This window comes from Quercus lobata, chromosome 4, assembly GCF_001633185.2.
Source record: "Quercus lobata isolate SW786 chromosome 4, ValleyOak3.0 Primary Assembly, whole genome shotgun sequence".
NCBI lineage: Eukaryota > Viridiplantae > Streptophyta > Magnoliopsida > Fagales > Fagaceae > Quercus > Quercus lobata.
The window spans coordinates 95,885,310-95,906,411 of NC_044907.1; the positions used below are offsets into that span (position 1 = coordinate 95,885,310).

General features: G+C 36.6%; 1 protein-coding gene across 2 annotated transcripts in view; it reads left to right on the plus strand.

The window, feature by feature from the left end:
- The window catches only part of LOC115986937 (nuclear-pore anchor), a 42,165-nt gene extending 26,116 nt beyond the window's left edge, over positions 1–16,049 (plus strand). Inside the window, exons 29-48 of one of the 2 annotated variants that reach the window (XM_031110365.1) lie at positions 1,146–1,229; positions 1,304–1,378; positions 1,476–1,660; positions 1,734–1,836; positions 2,467–2,583; positions 4,188–4,280; positions 5,389–5,547; positions 5,665–5,718; positions 8,524–8,637; positions 8,999–9,076; positions 9,186–9,335; positions 9,422–9,493; positions 11,938–12,093; positions 12,204–12,257; positions 12,441–12,528; positions 12,617–12,684; positions 12,774–12,881; positions 13,618–13,722; positions 14,097–14,274; positions 14,406–16,049. In XM_031110365.1, coding sequence (XP_030966225.1) covers positions 1,146–1,229; positions 1,304–1,378; positions 1,476–1,660; positions 1,734–1,836; positions 2,467–2,583; positions 4,188–4,280; positions 5,389–5,547; positions 5,665–5,718; positions 8,524–8,637; positions 8,999–9,076; positions 9,186–9,335; positions 9,422–9,493; positions 11,938–12,093; positions 12,204–12,257; positions 12,441–12,528; positions 12,617–12,684; positions 12,774–12,881; positions 13,618–13,722; positions 14,097–14,274; positions 14,406–15,790 — 3,426 coding nt within the window. In that variant the 3' untranslated portion in view covers positions 15,791–16,049. The remainder of the gene's footprint in view (positions 1–1,145; positions 1,230–1,303; positions 1,379–1,475; positions 1,661–1,733; positions 1,837–2,466; positions 2,584–4,187; positions 4,281–5,388; positions 5,548–5,664; positions 5,719–8,523; positions 8,638–8,998; positions 9,077–9,185; positions 9,336–9,421; positions 9,494–11,937; positions 12,094–12,203; positions 12,258–12,440; positions 12,529–12,616; positions 12,685–12,773; positions 12,882–13,617; positions 13,723–14,096; positions 14,275–14,405) is intronic. The other variant, XM_031110366.1, reaches the window with a different exon arrangement.
- The last annotated feature ends 5,053 nt before the right edge of the window (positions 16,050–21,102 follow it).

The window sequence follows — 21,102 nt, forward strand, 5'->3', positions numbered from 1 at the left end:
GCAACATGTACTAACTCTAGTTAGACATGAATTTAATTGCTAGATAGATGTACTTGGGAAAAAAGGAGGGAGGAGAGTTGTGGTAGTTTGATGGCTAATGTAAATTGTAGTCACTTTATTATGTTTTAGTTGCTGATATAGTTTTATTGGATGAAACTAGACATGGAGTTTGTGTCAAGATTGAAATTTGGAGAGATGCTTTAAAGTCTATAAGGCTTTTGGCAAAGTAGGACAAAAACATAGTACATTGAATGTAAGTTTAGTAAAAGTAGAAACAAACATGAAGAGGCTGTCAAAATTGAAATTTGGAGGGATACCTGTCTAAAAGGCTTTTGAAAAAGTAGGACTAAAATAGAGTACATGGAATGTAAGTTTAGTAAAGGTAGAAAGAAACATGAAGGGGTTGTAAGAGTAAGACTTGAAGGCCAAGGATACCAAAAAGTGGGAGCTCTTGATATTTTGGGTCAATAATTCATAAGGATGAAGAGATTGAAGAACATATGAATCATAGGATAAGATTAGAGTGAATGTGGTGGAGCTATAAGACCAGCTGTGCTCTATGGTATTAAATGTTAGGCTGTTAAGGAGCCATGTTCATTGGAGTGTAGCTGAAATGAGAATGTTAAGATGGTTAAGTTGGAGGAAAAAATTAGGAAGTGTCACTTGAGATGGTTTGGTCATGTAGGGGAGAGTGATTAATGCACCAATGAGTAAAAAATGAGTTGATTCAAGTCAAATGAACAAAAAAAGGTCGAGGAATGCCGAAAGATACATTAGTAGATTAGTCAAAAGAAAAAGGACATGTCAATTAAAGACATATCATTGTATGACTTCAAATAGAATAGAATGATGAAAAAGAATACTTGTGGTCTTTCCTTATTAGTCTTTTGTTGTAGATGTACTTCGAAATATTTTGGATTTGTTGAAGCTTTTGGTAATAAATATTTATTCATCAATTCTTTCTAACATTCGTTGAGGTGTAATATCTGGAATGTCCTGCTGTAATTTTTCTAAATTGACATGTAGTTACTGGATTATGGCCATGTTCTTGTCATTCTCGAGATTCCTGCCATGTCAAGACATCTTTATTGTGTTGAACGTATACCTTTTTTTTTCTTCTAACATTTTGGTTGAATTTTCTGTAGGTGGTTGTAGAATTGCATATGGCAAAGGAAGAGATTGAAAAGTTGAAAGTGGAAGCACAGGCTAACAAGGATCACATGCAACAGGTTCTTATTTTATTCCTTGAAGTTCTTAATTTTTTGAATGCCTAGTGAACTAATAGGTTAAGTACATTTTGCAGTATAAGAGCATTGCTCAGGTGAATGAAGATGCGTTAAGACAGATGGAATGTGCCCACGAAACCTTCAAGATTGAGGTATTGTGCTGTTATGTGAGAGTTGAAAAATACCAAGGGTTAAAATTTTGTATTAATGTGTCTACAATTTGTTCTGCCCTTTCCAAATTTTGTACAGGCTGACAAACTAAAGAAATCACTAGAAGCTGAACTTCTTTCCCTTAGAGAGAGGGTTTCTGAACTTGAATATGAGTCTGGTTTGAAGTCGGAAGAAGTAGCTTCTGTGGCTGCAGGGAATGAGGAGACTCTTGCTTCTTCTTTGGCTGAAATTACTATATTAAAGGAAGAAATATCAGTTAAAACGTGAGTCTTTTTGCTTTGTGTAATCTCGATTGACTATCACATTTGGTGTCTCATGCTTTGTCTTTGCATTTAGTTCCCAAGTTTTAGAAATGGAAATTCAGATTTCTGCTGTGAAAGAGGACTTGGAGAAAGAACATCAGCGATGGCGTGCTGCTCAAGCCAATTATGAAAGACAGGTTACTTTTTGCGTGTTCAACTGTGGCATACATATAGGGTCTGCTGCAAGTAAAACTTGGTGGTACTCTTTGTTAGCTACACTGCTTGACTCAATTTTTATTGGATCAATAGCTACACTGCTTGACTCCAAATTTCTCGTTAATTCAATGTTAAATGCTATCCGATTCATAAATTTATGTTTTATATATAATTTAGAGTAGAAAAAGATTGAGATTTAAATATTATATACATGAGATAATTATTGATCTCTGAAGATCTTGATATTTTGGAAGCATGGAGGGGTATAAGGAGACTATGTAATCTAATGGGGGACTCAAAATGAGGTTCTTTTGATAGGAATAAACGAGAAATGTCACTGAGTTACATTGCTTTTGGCCATTTCCCAAGATCAACATTTGGAGATTTTCATCACCTATCCCATGGCCCTCGCATATTTCTAATAGAGATACTAGTCTGTTCCCATGATTAATTTTTAATTTAGCTATATGTTATCAGAAGATGTATTTTAGTGGCCATTCTATCAAGGACAGTATACTAGCTGTTAGAATGGTCATATTGCATGTGCTCATTATTATTCATAGGATTGACATCAGTTCTTAGTTGTTGCTAAGGTTTTCTATTTTTTGCAGGTTATCCTCCAGTCTGAGACTATTCAGGAGTTGACAAAAACATCACAAACCTTGGCGTCACTCCAACAGGAAGCATCTGAGTTGCGTAAATTGGCAGATGCACACAGAAGTGAAAATGTATATTTCCTTTTCTGTACTGATTTTGTTTTGCATTTTTTTATTTTGGTTTTAAGGGCATCTTTGTTGGGTTTTATTATTATTATTATTTTTTAATTTGTGAAATCGCTTATAAGCTGAAACTAGTTAGTCTTGTGGCAATAGATCTGGAAGTATCTTTGGATCCTAATGTTCGCCTTCCACACTCTTCCCCCCTGGTTTCTTCTGTTTTGGAAGACTAGGAAAAGAGCTTTTGTTGACCATCGTGCTCCTTGTAATACTGATTATTCTCAATTATGCATTGATGAATTCATCTTTATTTTTACTCCTTATTTTTAGTATTGACAAACCAATGCTACTGTTATTCTTAGGAAATTACAAGGTTTATAACATGGTGAAGCACAATGAATTGTAATGCTGACCCTAAAAACATTCATGGCTTCACAATTAATGTCAACAGCATGAGCTCATGCCTTGTTCTAAAGTCATTGTGCAACCAGTACAGAAATAATTTGCCTTTGGTATGTATTTTATAACAATAGCAACAAACAAAGCCTTGTGGTCCATTTGGTTGGGGAGATTTTAGGGGGTAATGGAGAGTATTTTTTGTGGGTGTTTGGTTGGAGAGAACAGAGAATGGAAAATTGGTGGAGCTTGGGTGTTTTCTCTTTGGGTCCACCAAAATGTTTTCTTCCAAATCAAGGAGAAAACTGGAGAGAAAACCAGGGGCTGTGTTTTGGACAAAATTGCCCATCCCAACATTCAGATTTTTTGAACTTTTTTGACTTCTTTGCCTTTTTTTTTTTTCTATGTTATCATACCATTTTTTTTTCCTTTTGCGCTGATCATTTCTTTGGTTTTTTATTTTATTTTCTTCTGTTCTTATTCTTTCTTTTCTCTACAGTTTTGGGTTTTCTTTTTTTGAGAAAAAAGTTTTGGGTTCCTGCCCTTTTTTTTTAATTTTTGTTAAATGAAGTACCATCTATACATAATTTTTTAATAAAAATAATGTGTTATTTTTTGTTTTATTCTCTCATTTATAGGGACATGATAGTAAATTTATACGAACTCTATTTTTTATTCTCATTTTTTTTCTCAACCAAACGAAAGAGTTTTCCATCTCACTTTTCCCATCCCCCAACTAAACACCATGAGAGAAAACTAAAATCTCGTCTATCCTTCCACTTTTTCATGCCTCCCTATTTTCTATCCTCCCACTTTTCCATTCCCCAAACCAAATGGACTCTTAGTACCAAAATTTTGTAGTGTTAGCTCTTTGGTACATATTTTGGGCAACTGAAATTCATGAAGCTGGGTGAGACAGAAATTTGGAGAATTAATGCTGGATTAATGTGCTACATAGGTTTGATAGGTTGCTGTTGCTGAACTTAAAAAAGAAATTGTTGGGATAGAATTGCAGGTGCTACCATAAACAATTTCTTTCTGTAGAAAGGATTAGCAATATGTTTTTCTGCTAAATTTTTTATCTTGGTAATTCAACCAAAATGTTTTGTTATTAGGCAGTATCCATTGTTACTTGTGTCCAACGTTTTGTTTCACTCAAATTATTTAGCTTTGTTGTTTAACTCAAATGTTGATATGAGTATCCCTGTTGTGCTTTAAAGAGTGAATTGAAAGCTAAGTGGGAAGTGGAGAAGGCAATGCTTGAGGGATCAAAGAATGATGCTGAGAAAAAGTACAATGAAATAAATGAACAGGTCAGTTCTTTATGATGTAATATGCTGATATGGTCAACTCTCTTCAAGTTAATTACTTAAATATATTTCTTACCTTTTTGGTGTCATGTTCAAGTACTTTCAGTATCATTATAAAGCAGAATTAGCGGGTTTGAATTGACTATTATTTTTTTTTCCTTTTAATGTTTAGAGTAAATTTCTATTTGTACCTTTAAATAGTATGTTAAAGATGTCTAAGACCTTGAGAGTGGTCTGTAACTATAAATTGTGTTTTTGTGAAACCAATTTGGTTCCATTGTGGATAACCTGTAGCCAAATAAATATATATATTAGCTGATTGTCTTTAGATGCAATGTCATCTTTGACTCCCATAGATATGTGGCGGAGGGAAAGGTCATGGGTTCAACCCTGTTTTTTTTTCTTGTGAAATCAATTTGGTTCTATTGTGGATAACCCATGGTCAAAATAATTTAAATTTGCTGATGGTCTATAGACCTAATTTCATTTTTGGCTCCCATAAGTGGTGGAGGGTAAGGTCATGGGTTCAGTCTTGTAGGGTGTGTGAATATACACACGTGCCCATGCTTGTGTACACGCACACACACACACACCCCTATTTAGGTATATAATTTCCAATCTTTTTTTTTTTTTGGTGATTTGCCCTTGTTGAATAAAAATATGTCAAAAAAGGCTGTAACTCTATTATGTGGGATGCATAGGAGACATCAACAGAAAAAATAATAACTGATGTCTAATAGAACAATGATCCTGGAACTCCACTAAAGACAGTGAAGAGCAATTAAATACTTTGTCTATCAATGATTTGCCACATTAAATACTTCATCTATCAATGATTTTCCTGTGTCAAATCATGAGCTATCCAGATGCTATTAGGTGATCTCTATGAGCGTGTGTTGATAAACAATGTAACAAGTCATTTCTGCTTCATGTTGTATCTGGGGAACATAGGCTGTAATATGTAAGGGACAGTACCTAATTTTTGCCCTCTCTGAACTTTTTGTATGTTTTGGTTTTGTTTTTGGTTTTGTTTTTGTTTTTTTTTTTTTTTTTTTTTCTTGTCATGCATTTTGTTGTTAGCTTTATCTGGGGCTTCTTCTATGTTCTTCAGAACAAAATACTACACAGTCGACTTGAGGCTTTGCATATTCAATTGGCCGAGAGGGATCGTCATTCTGCGGGAATGCCTTCAGGAAGCACTGGCACAGATACACTTGGTGATTCTGGCTTACAGAACGTTATCAATTATCTTCGGCGATCAAAAGAAATTGTAAGTCTCTTTTTCCTTTCTACTTCTCTCTGTCTCTCTCTCTCTCACACACACACACACTGACACACGCATGAACCTTAGTGTAAAAATTTTAATTTTTGGCTTAAAATTTAACAGGCAGAAACAGAGATTTCTTTGTTAAAACAGGAAAAGCTGCGACTACAATCACAAGTAAGTTTATCTTGGGTCATCTTACAACTTATGTTTATCTTGAAACTTTTATGCATGAGTGTTTTTTCTTTATTTTTTATTTTTTTATTTCCCTTTTTTGTGATGTCGTGCTTTATCATATGTATTGCTGAGAAGGCAATATTCTTTATCTGTTGAACCTTGTCAATATAAAGTTTCATTTAGTGGATTCTGTTTCAGATTTGGACTACCTCTCTTGAAGAAGGCAGGCTACAATTTTCTTTTCCATAAATTATATCTGCATCTAGATTTAATACAATTGCGTGCCTCTTAACTGTGATCATATAATACTCTAGGTGTACCACTCCACTTCATCCGCCCACCCTAATTCTATTAGAAAAATCCCCTCAAATCTCCCTGTTTTTATGGATAATTTAACTAAGATATTGAAAATGGTAAGTGGTAACTGTTATTTGATAACCATCTAGATTCTAGCCCCTGTTCTAGTTTCATTGTTTAATGCAATATTGAATGTATAGATTATGCACCAAGTGAACTCATCTTGAATGGCTTAGTAAGCTCATCCACGACCAAAGTATATATAGGGACTTAAAATTGATCTTTCTTGTAATCCTATTGTAATTGGAAATTTACTTGACATTTCTTTTTTGGATAGGTTAGTAAGATTATATTTAGGGGTAATTGCAGTTAACCTACCTATGGTTTGGCTGGTTTTAACTAAGCCTACCTGTGGTTTAAAAAGTATCACTTAATCCACTTGAGGTGCCCTCCGTTAGACATCCGTAACCCACCTCACCATTTTCATGGTTTAAAAAAAAAAAAATCAAGATCTAAAGTTAGGGTGTTATAAACCAAAGTTGCCTTTCTCTTCTCTACTCACTCCCAGATCTCGAACTGCCATGACCAACCACAGGCTTGGTTGCTCCACCATTTATCATTGCCGGTAATCTTTGTTGGTGGTGCCGTTGGAACTGATCTCATCTTTCAATCTTTTTCATCACAAGAAACCCACAATTTTGAAGTTCTCTCTGACCAATCTGCCCTGGCCATTCTCCAAGTGGCTGTGTGTTCTTTTATTTCGTCTCGATCTCTTCACAGTGATGATTTGGAAGTCTTGGGGTTCTGCGTTGGTTGGTTTTTGGAAAGGGTGGTGGTAGTTATTTCTTTGTATTTGGATTTGGATTTTTGGGGTGTAATTGATGGGATGTATTTGTTTATTTGGGTTTGTGGGTCGTAGTGCTTTGCTAGTGGTGTGGATGGAGGTTAGTGGTGGAGATTGGGGGTTTGTGGGTCAAGTGGTTTACAAAGGTGCTCTTGCTGGTATTAAGAAAGCATCTTGGTAGACAAACAACACATAAAAATGTATGGTGGAGTTGTTTTAGTTTTCGGTTATGCTCTGTTAGATTGAAAGCCTCAAAAGAATCTATTTGGTGTTTTTTGTTCCTAATTTTTTTTTCTCCCCTAAACAATCACAATTGAGAAAACCCAAATCCACACCACTGCCGTGACTATCCACCCAACTTGAATCAAACTAATAACACCCATGTTATAGTTTCTCTTGATTCATATGTAGCCGAAGCCAAATTTGTTATAGAGCCTTGCGTTTTTGATAGAGATGTGCGTAAATTTCTGCCCTTTGTTCATACATTTGTAAAATTTTTTCAGTCTTGGTAGCATCATTTGCAGAAGTTTCTTTATCTTTGCCCTTTGTTCATACATTTGAATTCAAAAACGGAAACCCAAAAGCTCAAAACGTTAAAACTAACTTGTGCTAGGGGATTATTCATAGTAATGGATGGATTTGTGAAGTTTTGATCTTGAGATTTTTAGTATCAATTTTTTTTTTTGGAGTTCGGGATTCAGAGGGGAGGGAGGAGAGAGACAAGGCGAGAAAAACAAACTTCTTATCCAGCAAACAAACTTCCAATCCTATGGTAATAGGAAATTTACTTGACGTTCTTCCAATAGTATTTACATTAGTTAGCCAAAGTATATAGATAGGGACTTAAAGCCAATCCTTGATGTAACCCTATTGTAATTGGAAATTTACACGGCATTCTTCCAGCAGTTTTTACATTAGTGATGGTTCCTTTCGCATCTGTCATACCTCTCTTTGATGATTTTAATATATTTAACCGGAACCCCCTTGTTTCTAAGACCAACCAGAATATCTTCCTGGAAACCTATCATTTTTTATTTATTTATTTATTTATTTATTTTATTTTATTTTTTTTCTGTCAAGGAAAAACATGCGAATGTCTTTTCTCTTTATTTTTTTACTAGCCTTACTAAGAAAATATTTTCTTATTAGATTGTCCTGGCATAGACCCAATTTGTTTATATTTTAAGAAAGGCATACATCTAAATTTATAATTGTTACATTTCTTAGCATATGCTCAATCTCTTTCTTCCAAAGTGTCATTGTAAGTCTCTGTTTTTTTTTTTTGCTGGGTTGATAATTGGTATGATTTGATATATCCCCTTATCATTTTAAATGGATACCAAAATACTTTCTCAACTCATCAGGCATCTTATTAGTTGTTGTATTCTTATTACATTTATTACATACCTTCATGCCTATTTGTGCGTGGTATGTAGCTATGCATGCATTAATGTTTGTGCTTTCACATATATGTTTGAGTCTTCTTGAGCTTGCAGTCTGGTTTTATGATAAGTTTTTAATGCTTTTTTTTCCCACCATCATCATGATTACTTATCTGGCAAAACTCGAACTTATATATGATATTGAGATAATTCTGGTCTGTTTCAAGTTTGGCTCTCATTGGATGAATTGATTTACTCAAATCTCTTTTGCTGGCTGTGTAGCTTGAGAGTGCTCTTAAAGCTGCAGAGACTTCCCAAGCCTCACTTCAAGCTAATCGTGCAAATTCAAGAGCATTGTTGTTCACTGAGGAAGAAATCAAATCTTTGCAGCTTCAGGTTAAGTTACATTCATTCTGGAACTTCCATCTGTAGAATAGTAGGGGAATTGTCTATCTGCTTTCCGTTATTCATATAATTTCTTCTTTTTTATAACATGACAATGTTATTTTTGTTGGGAACTCAAATTGGTATGCCAATTTTCCCAAACTCTGCTTAGCATGCTGTTGTAGTGCTTAAGATATTCCCCTGTAAAATTTGATTTTTAGTGGAGTACTAGAAAGCCATCATCATAAAATTTGTGCGTTCAAGGTCTTGGTGGTGTTGCCTTGAATGCCTGCAAAGCTTGAATGCTGTACCTACCAGCATAAGCAGAAACAGCAAGTTCTCCTAACAGTATGCTGTATACTTTGAATTGCAGGTCAGAGAAATGAATTTACTTCGTGAAAGCAACATGCAGCTCAGAGAAGAAAACAAGCACAATTTTGAGGAATGCCAGGTGTGGTGCTTGAGTTAACTCCTGTGTTTGAGTGTCCTCTTAAGGTTCTGTCATATGCTTATTGATGGTTTTAACTAACTAAAAGCCAATTATTTTGTTTTGATCTTAGAAATTGCGTGAAATCACTCAAAAAGCAAGGACTGAGACTGAGAATCTAGAGAGTCTACTGAGAGAGAGACAAATTGAGGTGGAAGCTTGTAAGAAAGAAATTGAAATGCAAAAGGTTGAGAGAGATAACCTGGAAACAAGGTTTGGTGAGGTAATACATATATGTTAATAGGAACTGCATTTTATGTTTTGACGCACATGTTATATCAGTATTCTAAAACTTGCTCTTTTCTGAAGTTACTTGAAAGGTGTAAAAATATAGATGTGGACGATTATAACCGTATGAAGGATGATGTTCAACAGATGCAGGTAGGTTAAATTTTTTATTGTAATAGCACTTGCAAAAGGTTTGGGTATGTTACTGGATTATTAGAGCTGGTTACGTACAATGTGCTTAGTTGTTCGCTATTGACATCACATCTAGCTTCCTATCTTTGGTTCTCTTTTTTTAATTGTCAATTAACTGATTTGTCTCCAACATTTCTGTTTCGTGTTATTTTAGCATATGATATTTAGAAGACATAAAATTTCATCTATAGTTTTACTTTGATTACTGGCCATCCCTTGAAATCAGCAAGAGCCACAAGCTGGTTTCAGGCATGCCACTGGAAATAATCTTGATAGAATTAGCTTTAGATTGAGCCTTCAATCTGGAAATTATGTTTAATGATTACTAGTTTTGATTATGGACCTAATTTGTAGTATAGCACAGACTAGAAAAGTGATGCTGTCCAAAACCAGTGAAACTTGCCAGGTAAAGTTTAGGATATTTCATGGTATGAGTTTATGTATTTCAGAGAAATGTTGTAAGGGTTTATAGAAGGGATAGCATCATAATAGGCTTGGGCATGCTAATGTTAAGTTTACTGGAGTTGGAAATTTGTTGGGCAGGATTAAAACCATTAGGATTCCTATTAACTAGTGTGGGAAATCTGTTAGGAAAATAGGGTCTAGGCAACAATATAAGGGGAATAAAATAAAACAATTATATTGTCTGCAGTGCACACAGCTGAAGGAAAGAAACTATACAACCTATCGATTGATAGGGGCATCAGACTTGGCTGGAGTTTGCTTGTTCCTTTGACTTATCTAGAGTCAACTCTGTGGTCATCTTTTAAGTCTTGGGTTGTTTAGAATTCTATCACAGAAAGGCATCAGATGTGGTTCGAGTCAATTGTCAAGCTTTATTAAGTTTGCTGAGCATTCAATCTTGGCATGATATGCAGCATGGAGATTCTACATTGCCAGAGCAATTTGAGTTTGCTGAAAGGCAGTAGATGTGGTTCGAATCAATTTTCAAGCTTTATTAAGTTTGTTGAGAATTTGATTTTGACTTAATGTGTGGTATGGAGATTCTATTGCTTTGTTTATGTAGGTCAGAAGAGTGGGTAGAGTGTTGTAGTCTGGTACAACCCTACTTGTATAGGATTCTAATTTGTACTTAAGCTTTCCCTATGGGAACTACAATCTTGTAAACTTGGTTTTAGTTTATTCTGTGAAGCTTTCAGTGAAAATTAGTGTTCTGGATTCCCTTGGAAATATATGTTGGAGGGTAAGAATGGTGCCAATGAATGTATTCTTTGGTTTGACAGCTGCATGGGGTATAATTTGACATCGAAAACATTTTGAAAATAAGAGTATACTTTTAGGGGATTGGTGTTGTATTTGCAAGGAAAGTAGGAAAGATCATATTTTACTTCACTATTTGGTGGCAAGACTACTTTGGTCACCAGTTTATTCTCTGTTATAGATTGGTTGGGTGATGCCAAAGGCAGTGGTTGATTTGTTTGCTTGCTGGTGATGCAATTATGGTCATTGTAAGAGTAGTGAAATTTGGAAGTCCATTCTATTGTGTCTTATGTGCATGATTTGGAGAAAAAGAATAGTTATACTTTTGAAAGAGTGGAGTTTCCATTGATGTTGTTTAATCTCAAGGGAACTTAGTATGATTGCAAGTGCATGTTAGGCATTTTTCATTCTTCTTTTGCAGAAATTGTTATTCTGACATGACTAACTATGGAACATGATGTGAGCAACAGTGCATGTCATTCTAATTTATAAAGTGAGTTAATTAAGGAGCATAGAGCTAAAATTTTAATTGTATAAAACATTCTGAAGGAATTACATAGATTTTTTAATGTATAAACGTGAATCAAGAGGCTTTTTTTTTTTTTTTTTTTTTCATCATCCCCAGGGATCTAGTAAACTATGATATTGGGTATTATGTCAGAAAGAGTTATAAAATTATTGATCTGATAAAAAGGTTTCATGATTTGACTTATTGCAGTATTTTCTATTAAAAAAGATGTTGAGTTCTTCTTTATTCCATTTTTTATTTGTTATAGTCTTATAATTTGCTTGGTTTCTCCCATTGATTGTCTTGAATATTATGGGCCATAAATAACATCATGCCTACTTTATTCTGTTCAATCCAAAATTTCAATTCAGTATGTATTTGATATTCAAAAATGCTATAGGGTTTGAGCATGATACATGTATAGGGTCTTGAAGGAAACTACATATCAAAATAAAGTGCAGAAAGTACTTAAATATTAAGTTTGTTTTTGGATTTCAGTTTATTTATTAACTTTGTGATCCATGCTTATTTTATCAGCTGTGGTTTTTGATTGACTATTCCAATTTGTAAGAATCAGTTGCTTTTTGGATTTTCTTTTATCAATTCTCTCACAATCCTTGCCCTTACAGCATGTTATTCTTACTATCTTTTTGGCCGTTTGCTTTGATTCCACCAGGAGAAACTAAAAGATAAGGATGCTCAGATAGTTGAGATCAGAAAGCTTCTTTCCGAAAGGCAGGATCTAATATCAAAATTGGAGCAAGATCTCTCTAAATGCAAATTGGATCTGAATGAGAGAGAGAAGAGGATAAATGATATTTTGCTAGTTGAGGTACACTTCTCATTAGTCATTAGTCATTAGTCTTGTTGTTAGTTGAAAGTTGCAGACATGAGACCTCCTTTGTCCTCCATTTAGCTCCTTATTGTTGTTGAAATGTGCAGGCTAATTCAAAGCAAGATGTGGAGAGGCAAAGGAAGATTGTGATTCAATTTAAGGTTCTAAAATTTTCATATTGTCCTTGAGATGGTCAAATTTGTCACCTAATATTAGGAATTATAGATTTCTTTATTAATCTAACAAATTTGATTGAGGCTTTGCGGCATACCTATATTACACGTTGCTTGTAAATTGTGTGGTTCTGTTAGTTCATTACCATTCTTATCTATTTCATCCTGCAGAGGAAGTATGAGATTGCACTAAAGGAAAAGGAAGAACTGAGCAAAGAGAACCAAACTCTTTCTAAGCAGTTGGAGGAGTCCAAACATGGTAGCCAACTAGTTCTCTCTTTTTAAATATGAATTTGTAGCACTATTTGACCATCAAGTTTTTTAATTTGTTCCCTAATGCATTATAGGGAAAAGGTCAATTGTTGATACAACTAGTGAACAGGCTATGAAGGAGGAGAAAGACACCAAGATACAGGTTCATCCAACAATCAAAATTTCCCCCCTCCTGTTTGATTGCTGTTGTTATCATATGTTAATTTTTTTGTATCTACAATGTTTGCCCAGACTCTAGAGAAACATATGGAAAGGCTGAGAGAGGAATTAAGGAAGGAGAAGGACAGGCGTTTAAAGATTGAGAAGGCAATAAGGGATTCTTATAATAACGTTGACCAGGTTTTCATTGTGTTTGAAATTCATGAATGTGTTTCCTGCCTTGACATTTAGCCTAAGCATGAAATATGATATAGAGCATTTGATGTATATGTTTTGTGTTGCAAAATCATTATTATGTTGATTATTGGTTTTTCCTTTTTTGAGACTGTAAAATTGGTATTTCTCCATGCTGATCACAATTAATCACAAGTCTTATACACCTGTTGTCAACCTCTTTGATCAACATAGAAAATTAGGTGCATCTGATGAAAATAGTTGAGTTTCGTATATTTTCTTATCTACTAATCTAAACCAAATGCACATTTAAATCAAGCTGAAATTGCTAAACAGAGAAAGAAATTGTTAATATATTTTTTTTAGTAAGATTATTTTTTATTTATTTTTATTGCAAAGAGACCACTTCATATTCAAGGAATATGGAGAAGTCTAAAGATTTACAAAAGAAGAATTTTATATGTAAGTACAGCAACTATGAATTCCAGTAGGGAGGTTTTACTAGTGGAGTCCCTTGTGTGAGAGAAAGTAATTGAAATTGTTAATACATGTTTTAAAATAATATTGCTAAGTATGTTCCTGGAGGCCCTTATATCCAATATGGTCGTCAATGTGCTTTATTTTTAAGATCAGCAAAAATTGCTTTATTTTTAGGGTCATGGTTGATTGTTTCTCTACAAATTAAATTTCTGAAATATTGTGTTGTACTGTATTTGATATCTCCTTTATTTTTCAACATTAGGATAAAACAAAGTTTGTAAATGAACTAGAGATGCATAAGCAGGCGCTGAAGCGGATTTCAGATGAACTTCAAAAGCTTAAGCATGCAAAAGACAATTTGCCAGAGGTACGTATGTTACTTATTTATTAATCTATTATTTGCAATTTCCTTTTTCTCATTCACTGCTGGGGAAGAGGTGGAATGGGTAGGGTTTGCAGAATCTATAGGATATATCATTATGCTATGATACACAAATATTTATGTTAATTGGTCTTTATCTAAAATTTCCCCCACCTGGCTCCAAAACTAGTCCTCTCTTATTTATTTATTTATTTTTGATGTTTTATACCTTCCATGTTTAATTGCTCTGAAAATTGGAAATAGCAGCTTTTTTTTTCCCAAAGTACTCATGATGCAAGTAGGTGAAACATATGTAAAAAGACTTGCATAATGTGTTTTCACCTGAACTTCAAGCTCTGTTTTCATTAATTCTTTTTCAGGGTACCTCAGTAGTTCAACTTCTTTCTGGAACTGTCCTTGATGATCTTGCTGCTGCTTATGTGTCAGCTGTGGAAAATTTTCAAAAGACAGCTCATTTAGTTTTCAGTGAACTTGGAGCCCGTGGTTCTCTTGTTGAACCATCTTCAATTGTGGACACTGCATTAACTGCTACTGCAGGTCTGCTGCTTTCTTTTCACTTCTCTCTCTCTCATCTGAAACTATTTAGGTAGAAGTCTTGATTTTGTATTTCATTAAAGCTTTAACCCCTTTTTTTAGCTGACTATTAAAAAGCTTTATCCCCTTTGCAGGTCCTGCAGTGTCTGTTCAAGCCCCTAGTACTGCATTCTCAGTGGGACCTGCAACAAGTGGCTTGCCTGCTAAAGCAACTGAAGAGAGTGAGAAGAGATTTACTTTGCCCAAAGCTATTGTTGAAACTCGAAAAACAGGTAGGAAGTTGAACCGGCCACGCCTTGTAAGACCTGAAGAGCCACAGGGTGATATAGAGATGTCTGAGGTGGATGGAGCTCGCAATGTGGGCAAAGCTGCACCTTCTGGTGACGTTGAAGCTCAGGGAAATCTTACTTTAATATCTCAACCATTGGTCCGCAAACGTATAGCATCAGCATCTGCTTCTGATTTGCATGATGAGTCAGTCATCCAAGGAGAGACTGGCTCTGATGTAGCAGCACCCTTGCTGAAGAAGTCCAAGGGTTTGGAACCCCCACATGAGAGTTCTGAAGGACAATTTGCTGTTCCTGTGGAAAATCTTGGAACTCTACAAGCCCCTGAAGAAACTCTTAATATTGGTGAGTTGGCACAAGCTTCAAATGAGGAAGCAATGGAAGCTGATAAGGAAGAGATTGAGACTACTGGGGAGAGAGCTGAGGATGGAAGAGAACAACCAGATGGCGTGAGTCAAGATGAATTGCTGAGTGAGAAGAACAATGTTCTAGAAGAGAATTTGGATAGGCCTGGTGGATCAGAGATGGTATCTGATGAAGGGCCAAAGGATCAAGCTGAGCCAGATAACCAGCAGTTAATGACAGAATCTGGAAGTGAGAGAGAGGAGGGAGAGCTTGAGCCTGATGTTACAGAGCTTGAGGGTGGTGGTGATATTTCCAACATTATTGGGAGCCCGGAACCAGGGGAAGGTCAACCTGAGCCTGTTGCAAGCCCTCTGGCTTCACCCACTAGGGCTGATGATGAATCTCTAGCTGCTGTCACACTGGAGGTTGGTGAGATAAATTCTCCAGAGGTTCTAAACGATGAAAAGAATGATGAAGGTGATGTAAATGAAGAGACTGCTGAGGGTTCTGATAAGTCAAATGATGGAAATGATCAAATTCCAGCGGACACTGATCAGGTCATGGAAGCTCTCTCTGTTCCACTTGAGAGCGCTTCAGCCAGCGCTTCTTCAGAAATTGATGTCTCAAAACAAGGTAGTCCTGTCTCAAAACAAGGCAGTTCAACTGTCACCACAGAAGCAGAAGTGGTAAGACAAGCTTCACCTGTGAGTAGTACTTCAACTACTATAAACCTTTCAGAGCGAGCTAGGCAGAATGCTGCAAAAAGATTAGGTGTGGCTTCTTCTCCAGTGGTTAGAGGAGGACGTGGAAGAGCTGCCCCACGTGCCCGAGGTGCACGTGGGCGCGGTCGTCTTGGACGTGGACAATCATCCGGTGAACAAGGCTAAGATTGGTAATCTTGCCTGTTCAATTTTATTTATATCCTCCCCTTTCACTGTATGTGAATTAACGTGGTGTCTAATTATTTATTGTTTATGGTCCAATCCCATTACTTGAGGATTTTGACTCTGCATTCTGTTTATAGAACTTCCAATAGATACATGCGGAGTTCATCGGTGGATGATAGTAATATGTAACATCAATTTTGGTTTCTTAATAGTAGTTATTTTCCTCCTCTATGGATACGATGAAGTCTTTTTTATTTTTTTCACAAGTCTTTCATGCCATTCTGTCAACTCGAGGCAGCAACTATATTTTTTCCAAAATTTTGTTCAAAATAAGCAGAAACTCCCGAGGATGTTACGTGATGTGTTTCCCAAAAGCACTTTATGAGCAAGGTGTCCTTGAGCGCAACTTTTAGCAGTTATACTTACAGAGCAATAAAATACCTGTCTCTCTCTCTTTTTTTTTATTTATTTTTTTGACAGTCTAATTAAGATGATTAAAATTGATTGTAACTTAAGGTTACAAGTTTACCTAGGTTGCTACTATTTTTGCTACTATTCAGTTTATTTTTGTTATTGCACATAGATCTTATTACACTTTTTGGTGCTATTTATAGGTCCTACTGAATTATTTCAACTACTTTTTAACTTTATTTATAATATTTTCAGCAAATAAATTTTCAGTTTTAGCAAAATAAGCGGTTCCTAAATAGACTCTTAATATCTTTTATTGGATTTAAATTTTGAAAAACCTATTATTAGATTATATTTTCTTTTATATATCCTCTATACTTGCAAAATTTCCAAAAGTTATAAGATAACTAGTTATGTCATCAATCAATTATTTAAATTGTAAGCTTTTATAGTTTAAAATTTTGTATATAAAATCTTATTGACACAAAATTTGATATGTATATTAAGAGCGTAAAAAATATATAATCTAACAGTTAAATTTTTAAATGTGTAGCAAAGTTAATTTTTTTAAATGGAAATTGTAACTGTACGTGCCCAAATTTCCACACTGAACTGGATCTAGTGTTTGAGCTCACAATTTACTTATATAATGGCTAATGGGTTTCTTACTATGGATAGCTCCCAGACGAGCTTCAAGAAGGAATTACCCCTCAGCCTAACCTCACTTATTCTCTCCTTAAGCTTTCTTAGTTACTAATTTGCTCTCTCCCTCTTTTCTCTCTCTCTTCTCTCTCCAAAATGTCCAACCCCATTTCCTCTTTCTTCCTCCTATTTATAGCATAAGGATAATGGAGGAGTCATGATTACCCCTTGGTTCCACTCGTGTGGGTGGGACCCAAATTGATTATTCTTGACAAGGAATATACTCCATTGGAAATGGAGTTGAGAATGTTGGAACTGGTGCTAACCTCCAAAAATTGCTCGCTGGCGTGATTCCCTAGGGCACTCTCGGGCTGTTGAGATATTATTGCCCATCATAGGGATACCTACTGACCATTCTATACGTGGGTTGTGTTTGCATGCTGAGCTTATGAATAATGGGCCGGTCATGACGTTGGGCTTGGGCTTGGTAATATTCATAGACCTATATTTCTTGGGCTCGAGATAAGTGGGCCTATAACAGTACATTGTACAGTAACCTTAACCTACAATGAGGTTTATTGTCAAATTTTTTCCTCCCCCTAATTATATAGGATTAGGATACAATAAAGCATACATGAAAAAATTAATGACATGTTTCATAAACTAAACCAAAATTGACCTGAAATATTAACATGTATTATTCAGAATAAGTGCTGTTAGACATAATATGTGTATTATTTAGAATAATTGCTAATAGATATATTATAATTATTCAACAGATTAATAAATAATTAGGATAAAATATTTTTCAATAATATTTCCACATCTTCTATGTCTTGTACAGTTGACCAATATGCAATATACCTCATTGTACAATCTTAGCCGAAATCTCAAGACTATCCTATCTTACCCAATATTGGTTTTTCGGATATGTGACTTCTAAATTGTTGGTATTTATATTTCGATTGATGCAACTATTCACTTCTCTCTCTCTCTCTTAATTTTGTAAAAAATAATTTTAATTTTGGAAATTGCAAAAAAATTTAAGTAAGGTATCCAACCAAGGTATTCTAGTTAACTTAACTGTAATTTCTTATGGTCGAATAATAGATATGTAGCGATCCCCGCTTACATCAAAAATCAATTAAATGTCTTGGTTAGATGATAAAGAGCGCTAATCAGAAGCAAATGTTATAAATTGAAATTCTCTCTCTCAAAAAAAAAAAAAAAAAAAGCTTACCAAATATTAAGAACTTTGATTGAAACTCCACTCCATCATATTATTATTGTGGGGCCCGAAATCTGAGGTCCCAGCCCACTTTGTATTAAAAGCCCAAAGCCCAGGTCGAGGAGCCCTACGGCTAAGAACGCGCAATGAAAGCCCCTTGAAGGTCCAAGGATGTGGCCGAGGACGACTTTACGCCCAACATCTCACAAAAAAGCCTGAAGAAAAGGACAAATTCAGTACAAGAGCAGCACAAGGGAGAAGGCTGCCAACGCCTTAATGTGGAGCCCATCGCCTGACAAATCCATACTCATACCATACTGTCCAGCTTTTCCCAACCACTCTGATGTGAGGATTGACAAGACAAGTAACCACCCCGAACAAGGAGAAACGGACACATAGGTGAAGAATGAGAAGGAAATACTAGTATAAAAGGGAAGCTCGTTGCATTGACAGGGGGGGTCTTCCCAGGAACCAGAGAAAAGGGGAAGGACGAACTCATAAAAAAGGACGGCGAGGGCGAGACGCTCCTCGGACTAATTCCGAGGAGATAGATCCTCACACCACATCCGTGTAAGGCTTAGACATACAGGCCAAATCCACCTTCGAATGGGCTTCCATGAAAATCCTGACTAAACCGTTACCCAACGACCAAGGTCTAGCCTTTCCAAACCCACTCTCTACAAATCATATTGTTCGGGCCTTTTACATACGAGCCCAAAGTCATCTTTGGGTCGTTAAAAATCGTGTCCCTACAATTGGCGCCGTCTATGGGAAGGCTTGCACGTTGGCGCAGGTGGCGGTGAAGTCAACTCCCTAGTAAGCAGAGATTCGCGGGGCTTTCTCCATCTCTGGCGAACATGCAGCTGTTGCTCTGACATAAACTTCTGCTAGAGGCTACGCCTTGCAGTGCCAATGGCGCGGGCAGCTCTAGGGGCTTTTGGCTTCAAGCCAGCTCTCTCCGCTCTGGTCTAGGGGCTTACGTTCGAAACATAAATAAATGTAAAAGAAATCTTACAAGTTTTGGACAGAACCAAGGCCTTGCATGGTCCTCGGACTCAAGCCTCTGGGGAAACCAAGTACATAAAAGAAATCTTACAAGTTTTGGACAGAACCAAGGCCTTGCATGGTTCTCGGACTCAAGCCTCTGGGGAAATCAAGTACATAAAAGAAATCTTACAAGTTTTGGACAGAACCAAGGCCTTGCATGGTCTTCGGACTCAAGCCTTTGGGGAAACCAAGTACATAAAAGAAATCTTACAAGTTTTGGATAGAACCAAGGCCTTGCATGGTCCTCGGACTCAGGCCTTTGGGGAAACCAAGTACATAAAAGAAATCTTACAAGTTTTGGATAGAACCAAGGCCTTGCATGGTCCTCGGACTCAGGCCTATGGGGAAACCAAATACATAAAAGAAATCTTACGTTACACGAACCTTAGAATCTATCCGAGGAGAACTACCCATTAACAGTTGGGCTAATCCCTATACTGAACGGATTCCCCAGTCTACCCTCGGATCCTCAGTACCAAAGGGATTGATGCAACATAGAGCAATATGCTACCAAAAACACGATTGAGGTCCCTCACTGCTCGGCTACCCTCTCGGATGAATTATTTAGAAGTTTATCGTTCTTGGACATTTGTCTAGCATGCATCGCACAGCGCTCGGCCATTATCCCGGTTAGTTCCAAGAGTTTAATTTATTGAGGATTACCATTGTTATGCTTGATAATGTCAGTAAGTTTAAACCAGTAGGAATTTGTTTTAAGGCATTTTTCTGCTCCAAGTATCATTAAAGGCAAACGTATATTTAATATTCATTCACAAAGTAATTGCTGCCAAGAGGAAAAATATTTTGAAAGAAATAAACTCATCTTTTATTAAGACAAAGAAATAGTACAGTGTACAAAGAAAAGCTGAAATAAGCCTATACTAAAGCTAACTACGTAAGTAAAAAGAAAAAATACAAGAGAATGAAGATAAAGCCGAAGAAGAAGCACAGAGGAGAGGTTGGCTGCTGTTCCGAGGAGTTGTGTAAGAAAACCATTCCTCAATACTTTTACATGCCCATAACTCAGGCAGCCAAAGAACCCAACGTGGGGCCTGCACCGTTGAAGAAAAGGTGCAGAGAGCACCTGGTTTCGGGCTAGCGCCGTTGAAGAAAAGGTACAGGGAACCCAACTTGAGGCCTGCACCGTTGAAGAAAAGGTGCAGGGAGCCGGAAGTTGAGGAGCCCCCGCGAAAATTTGCCTGTGACAAGGCAAACGGTGCTGATGGCGGAAATTCCTTCTTCTGACATACCAAAAATCTGGCATGACCAGAACCTGCTTCGGATTTTGACTAAAAGAGGGAGGAATACCATCTTCCCCCTGTCAAAACGGGGGACTGGCTTGAATCTATGCCATCCTTGTCCGTACCATATCACCTTGAGGATTCGGTGCCTCTGAAGCGTTCGGAGACATTTCATCCCCATCCATGCTTCAAACATCTTGCTTTGAGGCAGAGTGGCACTAGAAATGGAGATCGTGAATATGAAAGAAGAAGTATGATTCTGAAGGGAACAGGAGAGTTCATGTGTAGGTGGAGTGACCCCCTACCCTATTTATACACAGAAGCAAACCGGTGGCATTTAATTCATGCAAATTTCCAAGGAATGCTACGGACAAAGCAGACTCGGCTCAATTTCCAACCTCATCCTCAGCCGCAGGATCTGAAGATCCTCGTGAAGGCGCGCCTCGAGTACCGAAATGTCAAAGGACCCCGCGTGAGCGAAAAATAAAGGAGTGGCCCTTATTTTGACACGCCTCCCATGTAAATGAAAAAATACAAATAATAATAGAGTACTGGATTTGAGCGACCCATAATGTGGGCCTAATGTCACCAAAACCCTCCTCCCCAACTAAAAAGTCGGGCAGCAGGATTTTGAGGGGCTATTGTGGGGCCCGAAATCTGAGGTCCCAGCCCACTTTGTATTAAAAGCCCAAAGCCCAGGCCGAGGAGCCCTACGGCTAAGAACGCGCAATGAAAGCCCCTTG